The 8,289-nt window shown below is 47.1% G+C and overlaps 3 protein-coding genes across 4 annotated transcripts; 2 read left to right on the top strand and 1 right to left on the bottom strand.

The window, feature by feature from the left end:
- The first annotated feature begins 51 nt into the window (after nucleotides 1-51).
- On the top strand, nucleotides 52-751 carry tomm5 (translocase of outer mitochondrial membrane 5 homolog (yeast)). Its single transcript, XM_076738419.1, has 2 exons — nucleotides 52-257; nucleotides 572-751. Exons 1-2 carry the CDS (start codon nucleotides 137-139, stop codon nucleotides 604-606), a joined length of 156 nt encoding a protein of 51 aa, XP_076594534.1. The 5' UTR covers nucleotides 52-136; the 3' UTR covers nucleotides 607-751.
- An 867-nt stretch (nucleotides 752-1,618) lies between these two features.
- LOC143326063 (zinc finger and BTB domain-containing protein 5-like) lies at nucleotides 1,619-4,464 on the top strand. 2 transcript variants are annotated; one of them, XM_076739535.1, is made up of 2 exons: nucleotides 1,907-2,541; nucleotides 2,572-4,464. In XM_076739535.1, the coding sequence occupies exons 1-2, from the start codon at nucleotides 2,038-2,040 to the stop codon at nucleotides 4,153-4,155; spliced, it is 2,088 nt and encodes a 695-aa protein (XP_076595650.1). In that variant the 5' UTR covers nucleotides 1,907-2,037; the 3' UTR covers nucleotides 4,156-4,464. The 2 variants fall into 2 exon arrangements, with proteins under 2 accessions (XP_076595649.1, XP_076595650.1); XM_076739534.1 differs by having other exon boundaries at nucleotides 1,619-4,464.
- grhpra (glyoxylate reductase/hydroxypyruvate reductase a) lies at nucleotides 4,458-8,117 on the bottom strand. The gene is made up of 9 exons (XM_076739536.1): nucleotides 7,864-8,117; nucleotides 7,450-7,580; nucleotides 6,627-6,699; nucleotides 6,425-6,541; nucleotides 6,201-6,289; nucleotides 5,992-6,093; nucleotides 5,748-5,883; nucleotides 5,292-5,422; nucleotides 4,458-5,182 (listed from the first exon to the last, which is right to left on the bottom strand). The coding sequence occupies exons 1-9, from the start codon at nucleotides 7,947-7,949 to the stop codon at nucleotides 5,061-5,063; spliced, it is 987 nt and encodes a 328-aa protein (XP_076595651.1). The 5' UTR covers nucleotides 7,950-8,117; the 3' UTR covers nucleotides 4,458-5,060.
- Nucleotides 8,118-8,289: the final 172 nt, after the last annotated feature.

Genomic DNA, 8,289 nt, shown 5'->3' with positions numbered 1-8,289 from the left:
CCCTGCGCGCCGTCGTAATCGTAACTTCCGCCTTACGCACTTCCGGATTAGATTATTTCATCCATGCTCCCTGACGGTGTATGTCCACCACGAAAGGCACGACTGAAGAACAAGAGCCAGTAAAACCGCAGCAGAAATGTTCAAACTGGAAGGACTCGCACCAAAAATGGACCCGGAGGAGATGAAGAAGAAAATGCGACAAGACGTCATCTCATCTTTACGAAACTTCCTGATTTACGTCGCCCTTCTCAGAGCCAGTGAGTACAGGCAGATGACATTGACGTTTAACCAAATATTGATAACACTGACGTTTTTAACAGTGCCTCAGTGGTACTTAGACCATTGTCTGGTCACCTCGTGCATGTTTATGCACGGAAGGAAACGCGAGCGTATGAAAATGCAGACATGTCGTTGTTCAGTGGTACACAGTACGTATAAGACTGTGAAGATAAAAGTACAATTAAAGTCTCTGTACTCACTCTAATTGTACACACAGTGCTTCAGCTGTGCTGTTAAATCTCCACTCATCGTCTTAACAGAAGCCAATCAGCCGTGTTTTCTGTGCTTACAGCGCCATATGTGTTAAAGAAGCTGGACAGCATATGAAGGGAGCAGCTGGTCTCTTCTTCCGCCATCCACTGAGGGTTCACTGCATCGGAGACACTATGGAGCATCATCAGGAGGCAGCTGGGGACTTTACAACAACTCCTGTTGAAGACGACCGGTGTCTGTCCATCACTGCGCCCAAGGAAACACCCTGTTCTCATTTTTAGTGTTGGTTCTTGTTCATTTTCAGTCTGCCTTTCTTGTCAAACACATTGTGATCACTGCTGAATGCAAAGTTTGATGGTGTGCATGCCTGCCGTGTTCACACAATAAATGGAGACTATGTTTATTTTTGTGGTTGGTTATTACGTGGCAGATGTTCAGTCCGGCACATGTGAAAGTGCAACTGTTAAACTTTGCCAGAAATTTCATAGTTGTGCAAAAACATTTTTGAACATTTTCATTAATGAGTTTTAACATAATCATCATGACATCACTGAAAATAAAAGGGGAGAGCAAGAAATTGGAAGTGTCTCACTGTCTACATCTGAACAACAACCCTACAGCTGTCTGTGTTTCAACTTACACAGACTATCTAACAGTGCGCTTTAAATGTGTGTTTTTTTTCCCCCGAGTCTTGATGCTTACTCAATTCCTCAGAGCAGTTCTCTGCTTCATTTCTGTCATTTTCTTCAGTGATGCTGCTGACAGTCCAGGGGTCTAGTAAAGCACCTAAACCTTTGTACTTGAAAAAACAACAACTGGCAAGCTGTCAGCTCAGAATGAGACTCTTAATTAGTATAAGCACCCTTTTTGAAACAAAGTCTAAAACATAACTGCTAACTACAGCAATAAAGCCCAATGAAAAATAATCACAAACATCAAATGTTTGTATTTTCATGTAAGAATTACCTACCGTTTATATCAAAATGCAAAGCATAAAAAATAATATAAAATGTTGAAATATATTTGAATATGCAGTAAAGATTGCAGTTTAATTCATGATATTTAACAGAAAGATGTACCGAAATTAAACGTAGATGCACTTCCGTAAGATCACCACCTGGGGGCGGTGTTGTTTTATTCTGAGGGTCGAAGAGCGAACAAGTGATGGAGGCGTCGACAATAGACGCTAACCCGGGCTGGTTGTGCGAGCGCTCTGAATCCGTACCATTTGGAATAACCCCGAGAAAAGATATATTACATTATATTTAAATTGCGGAAGTTGAAGAGGAAAAGATGTGAGGCTATTGAGGCTGTTCGTGGAGACAAAGCCTGAGACCGCGCCGCATCCTCCCGTTACTGTTGGCTCAGGTCCGCCCACACTCCAGAGCATCTGAAGGGGACAACAGACGATACTCACACATCACACGGGAGGTAGGCTGTCAAATGTCCGTTCATCAGCTCATTTCCAGCAGATGATATGTGGATGAGGAGAGGCTGCTCCTGAGCAGCTGGACAGTTTCTGACAATGACCTTCGTTGCTTTGTAATGCCGGCAGCCCTGCGGATGCTAGAGAACACCTGTAATATTAAACAGCAACAAATCCCGCCGTCTATTATGGACTTTCCAGGACATTTCCAGCATATTTTCAAGCAGCTCAACCACCAGCGCCTCCATGCCCACTTGTGTGATTGTGTGGTGGTGGTTGGAGGCCAGAGCTTCCAGGCTCACCGCTCCATCCTGGCCGCTTGCAGTTCCCACTTCAGGGCTCTTCTGAGCTCCAGTGACAGCGGCGGTGAGACTGGAGGACCAGGAGCTGACGCAGGTGGAGGCTCCAGTGTGATGGAGCTAGATCCAGAGGTGGTGACCCCAGAGGCCTTCTCCACCCTGCTAGACATGATTTACACCTCCACTCTCTCTCTGGGGGCCTCCAATGTGATGGATGTACTGCTGGCTGCATCGCACCTGCACCTCAACACCGTAGTCAAGGCCTGCAAGCTTCACCTGTCCAGGAAAAACTTCCCCGCATCGCCACCTAAAGGCTGGAGGTCAGTGCAACAGCAGCAGCAGCAGCAGCAGCAGCAGCAGCAGCAGCAGCAGCAGCAGTGTTCCCAGGCAGAGAGGTCAGTCACATCTGTCATGGAGGAGGACATCAATGAGGAAGCAGGAGTGGAGGTTAGTCAGTCTGGTGGGGTTGAAGACCAGGGGGTGAGGAGCGAAGGTGGTGGCGAGCAGAGCGCTGCACCATTTCAGAGGCACAAGAGAAAGTCAGAGGAGGACAGGACGTGTGGCAGAAAGAGGTCCTGCAGGCTGCCTGAGGGAAGCTATAAGGAGTGTTCACCTACTGTAACCAGGAGCACCACCAGCACAGAGGAGGGAGGAGAGGAGCTGCTGTCCCCAGACTGCCTGAAGGTGACCAACGGACCCTGGGGAGGCCAAGGCGAGGAGGAGGAGGTGGAGGAGAAATATGAAGCAACCAAGGGAGAGTCGGAGGAGATCCAGCTCCCGAGCCAGTCTGACTGCAGCACAGGAGGTGTAGGTGCGTGGGAGAAGGGCGGAGATACAGATGGAGACACCGTGGTCAAAGTAAAGGTGGGAGAAGAAGGGGAGGACGGTGGAGAAGAGCCAAAGATGGAGGCGATTGAGGTGAAAAAGGAAAACCTGAGCTCATACTCTCCAGATTTGGACACGCTACCAAACCATTCTCCTCCATCTCCTCCACAGGAGCGCACGCACAACTTGGATACACAACTCTATGAGGGGAAAATGGCCCCAGCCTGTCCGACAGAGGCTGATGTGAGCTCGTTACAATCTCAGCTGTGCACGGATCTTCAAACGGACGCACAGAGAGAGGCTGGAGATTTGGGCGAGGACTCAGTAGACGGCGAAGGTCTGGACAGCCTGTCAGAGCTGGCCTTCTCCTGCTTCCTCAATCCCAGCAGTGAAAGTGTAATGGGAGCTCTGGAAGAAGAAGACAGCCTTGCTAGCCTCACTGCTGCTGCTACTGCTGCTGCCGCTGCCGCCACCAGTGATGCTCCTGCCATCGAACCGAGCCAAAACACAGAAGCTCCATCCTCAGATTCCTCCTCACTGGTTTTTCCAGTTACGTCCGTCCCCTTGCAGCAGCTTCTCCCAACTCAGGGCTCCAGTTTCAGCGACACACTCATCCTCCAGCCCACCCAGAACTCTTTAGCAGGGTTCCTGAGTGGCATCAGACCGGGCATCAGTCTGGAGACCTCTCTCGTCCAACCCTCAAAGCCCGGGAAAAGCTCCGGCGCGACCACCTTCCGTCGCATCGCCCCCAAAGTGCCGCCTGGATCAGAAGCCGGCACAGATCGTTCCTCTGCATCGGCAGGGGATGCTGCTGATCGGCCGCCTCTGACCAGAGCTTCAGAAGACGTTCTGTCCAAGTGCAAGAAGGCAGCTGCTGAAGACCACGTGCTGCTGGTGGAGGGGGACAAGAAATACGCCTGCAAAATCTGCTGCAAGACCTTCATGAACCTGACTGACTGCAAGAAGCACATTCGTGTCCACACAGGAGAAAAGCCCTATCCCTGTCCAAAGTGTGGCAAACGCTTCAGCCAGTCCTCCCATCTGTACAAGCACTCGAAAAACACCTGCCTGAACTGGAGAGACGATCAGTCATTCCCAGACACGCTGCTCTGACCTGCACTCAGCTAACAGGTGTTTCAGTTCAGCACAACTGTTTTTAAAAATGCACTCTGTAAACTTGATTATTTATTACCCCATGCACTTCTCCAATCAATTTTTTATTTTATGTTACCGGAAATCAAAGTCAATTACCTTCTGTAATTCTTCATTTTTTCATGTTTGCAACCATGCTGTGATTTTATTTTTCCATGAAATTAAACAGATAAAATGCAGCCATACTGACGCGAATGCACTGAAAATATTCTCAAAGAGTGACTTGTTTTTTCTGTCTGCTGCGAATAAATGATGCACTTCAGTCACTTGCACTGATCTTGAACCCGTTTTGAATTTCGGAAACGCACGCACAAAGCACTACTTTTAAACTAAGCCATCAGTTTTTATTCTTCATAAAAAATGAGCATTTCACATGAAACTGGAGTGCTGTACTGTCCTGTGGACATGGAGCATTAACATCCAAATAAAGTGCAGAACAAGAAGTGAAACGCTAATCTTAATAACAAACATGAAGAATAAGAGCGATAACAACCACTGACGCTATTTTGAAGAACGTTTTCCAGTTTAACTGCAGTTTTCTACCGAAGATGTAAGCACGAATAATTCAACTGAGATGAACTGCGTGCAGCTGGTTTGTTCATCAGCCGCTTTTTCATGAACTTGAATACATCTAAAATTTCTTAACAATGCACTGAGCATTTCCTTGTGCACGTTTTGGCATTAACTTTTACCAGTTAATGTAAAGATGTCTGCACTACATTAGTATTCGTATTATTCTTCTCACCCTTTGTTCAACTTTGGTCTCACACTGGAGACCATTACTATGCCAGTACGTTACTGCGACCTGTCATCCCTGCGGCACCAGAGGAGGCAGCACTGAAGGCACAGCGGCTCAGTTTCAGGCACTAGAAGGTGAGTTCACTGGGCATGTCTGCGCCCTGTAAACCCCCCAGCAGGTTTTGAGCAGACAAAGCTGCCATGATGCCTCTTGTGGAGTAGGTGGCACTACCGATGTGTGGCAGCACCACTGCATGAAAAGGAAGGACAGAAAAAAAATGGTGTGTCAAAGTGCAGTTAAGTGTGGAAAAAAAAGGTCAAAAAAACTCATCTACATGTTGTACATCCTTTGTACTCACCACAGTTTTTAAGTTTGAGAAGGGGGTGGTTTGTTGGGAGCGGCTCAGGTGTTGTGACATCCAGTCCAGCTGCAGCTATCTGTCCACTGGTCAAAGCCTCATACAGATCCTCCTGGTTCACCACAGCTCCCCTAAAAACAATAATTCAACTCATCTTCTTTGTTTATGTACTTCAACAGCAACACAGGTAGCGTCAGAAATACATGACAGCTGTCTGCAGACCCAGAGCAATGCTTTTCATGTCAACAGCAACCAATCAATCAAATGCTCTGACCAAAAAAAGAAAAAATGGCTGCTGCAGACCTGTAATAAACCTACCCAATCATTTCATTCATCCTGAATTGTATGATTTTTTGGTTGTATGCTTTAAAAGCTAGCGTACTCTTGCTAGTTTCTCAAATATTACCAACCCCAGCTTTAATGCGCGCCCCCGTTTGTGGCGCTCTGGAAATCTACCTGCTTGAGTTGACGAGGACTGCTGTGTTTTTCATCTTGCTGAAGAAGGCCTTGTCGCACAGCCCCTGCGTTTCTGGCGTCAGGGAGCAGGAAACGACGATGAAGTCGCTCTCAGACACGAGTGTGTCCAAGGGAACTGTTCAACAGAGAGGAGAGGAGGAGGAACAAAAGACAGGAAACGGATCATCAAATATGCAAACCTACTACCCCTCAGCTAAAAGTACCTTTCTCTCCTCTTTCTTACCAAACTCTCCGTTCACCTCAGCGGCGTGGGCCTTGGCTGTTCTCCCAGAGTAGAGCAGCCTCTTCACTCCAAAGGGCATGAGTCTCCGAGCAATGGCCATGCCTGAACACAAGCACAAGCACTCACTCACCTGCACCTCTGGCTACAGGATGTTGTCGTATAATATAAGCTGCAGTGCCAAAGTAAATGAAGCAATAACAAAGTCTTACCAATGCGTCCCAGACCAATGACTCCTACAGTGCTGCCAGACAGACCATAACCACACAGCCAGAGAGGCTTCCACGAGCTCCAGCCACCACTGAGGGACAGAGAAAGAGACGGTACGACCACTGGGTGACTCAGTGAAGGCAATTACTTGCACTCTTGGTTAAAAAGTTGCAGACACACAGTCACAATCAAATGAGACACTGATTTGTGTAAATGTGTGACTAACTTTTTGACCTCCTCCACTCCCTCGGGGAGCCTGCGGGCGGTGGCCAGCAGCAGAGCTACAGTCAGCTCTGCTGTGGCATCAGTCAGGACATCCGGAGTGTATCCAACACGGATGCCGCTGAAAACAAGCCACGTGACACTTTCTATCACTCCAAGGTTGGTTTTGAATGCAATAGGCTATAATAAATTTTAATGTGACCTACCGCTTTTTGATTTCATCAAGAGCCATGTGGTCAAATCCCACAGACAGAGTGCTGATTACTTTCAGGTTTGGTCCTGGAATTAAAGGCACAAACATACAGACTAGTACACTTGATCAACAGACTGTCATCACTGTTTCACATGTTTTAATAGGGACTGACATAAGGAGTGGATGGAGCCATTAGTTGATCAACAGAAAGTGAATTGTTTCATTTCATCGTAAATTACAGTGTCCATGCAAAGTAATCACCCTCATTGGAAGTTTTCATGTTTTATTGCCTTGCAGCATTGAATTAAACTACAGGTGCCCTCGTAGTTCAGTGGTTCAGATGCTGACAGTTACAACACCACCAATTTGAATACGTCCGGGTATCTTTGTTGCCTCCCTCTGTCCCTCATTTCCTCATCGCTCTGCTACTGTCTGTAGTAAACATGACTTCCATGGGTGGTGAACACTTTGGTTGTTTTTACAGTTGGTGAAATTAAAACAAGCAATGTGAAGACGTCGTCGTGGGCTGTGGAAAGTCGTGATTGTCTGTGAGCACTGTGGGCAGAACCCACCATTAATGAATGAATTAAAAAAGTGATCAATGCATTACTTGATAATGAAAATACAGTCATTGTTACCAGCAGTCCTGGTTTTACTTGTCTTATTGTTTGTTTTTTTATATCATTTTACCTCGTTTGATATTTTATGTTTTGGGTGTTTTTGGAAGCCCAGGACGCCCTGGAAAGCAATAAAGACACTGAATGGATCATATCCTGCTGAAATAAAGTAAACTGATCAATTGATTAAAGAGTACACTGATCCACTTCTACAGGCACCTGCAGCATCCAGAACCTCAGCATCGATCTTGTCCGACAGCAGGCACAGAAGCCCGTGAGCCCCCTGCACACCTCTGAGGAGCTCTGGCCTCGGCACAGGTTCATCCGAGTCCCACAGCGACAGCTCACACCTGTTTACATGGAGACAAAAGGACCAAATGCATGTGATGGCATGTCATACAGGCTGATTCAGGCATTTAGGCTAGCTGATGAAACTGACTGTGGTGGTGGATGTGTGTGACCCCAGGTGGGGTTTCAGTCTATCACACTGGACTTTAACGAAGCTGAATCCAACCCAAACTGCTGAATGTCTGCACAGATGTTTGAGTCAAAGCTAAAGACAGTCTGGGAACCCTGTGAAGGGCTGTAATATAGGCTGATGGTACTTAGTAACGGTTAAAAAATACTGCCTACACTCCAGCCGCTGTCAGGACCTTCATCCCCTCTGGCGGGATGCGCCTCGTCAAGAAAACCTTCATGAGTTTACCGACTGTCTGCATCCCACTTCAGCGTCCAGATGAACGGAAGTCCTCCTCGGACACAAGACCGTATGAGTTTGTGGGGAAGATGGACGTCTGCACAGCGTACTCAGACTGCTGTTCCCTCTGTTTTAACCTTCAACGTCTGCTCCGCTCACCGTGGAGGAGTTTCACTTCACACGCTACTTCACACATCAGGAAGTACTTCATTTGCTAGTACTGCGCATGCGTGGAGTTGAAGCCATTTTTATCCATAGGCTGAGTGTAATTGAATGTTAGAGATCAAATCAACAGGTTTGTCTTGTCTGTTGTCTTGTTGGTGAGTTTGTCAGTTTTTAAAAAACAAAGAAAAGTAAAGTAC

This window comes from Chaetodon auriga, chromosome 9 (genome assembly GCF_051107435.1).
Source record: "Chaetodon auriga isolate fChaAug3 chromosome 9, fChaAug3.hap1, whole genome shotgun sequence".
In the NCBI taxonomy this organism is placed as follows: Eukaryota; Metazoa; Chordata; class Actinopteri; order Chaetodontiformes; family Chaetodontidae; genus Chaetodon; species Chaetodon auriga.
Note: the sequence above shows the minus strand (reverse complement) of the source record. Positions and strands in the feature narration are given on the sequence as shown.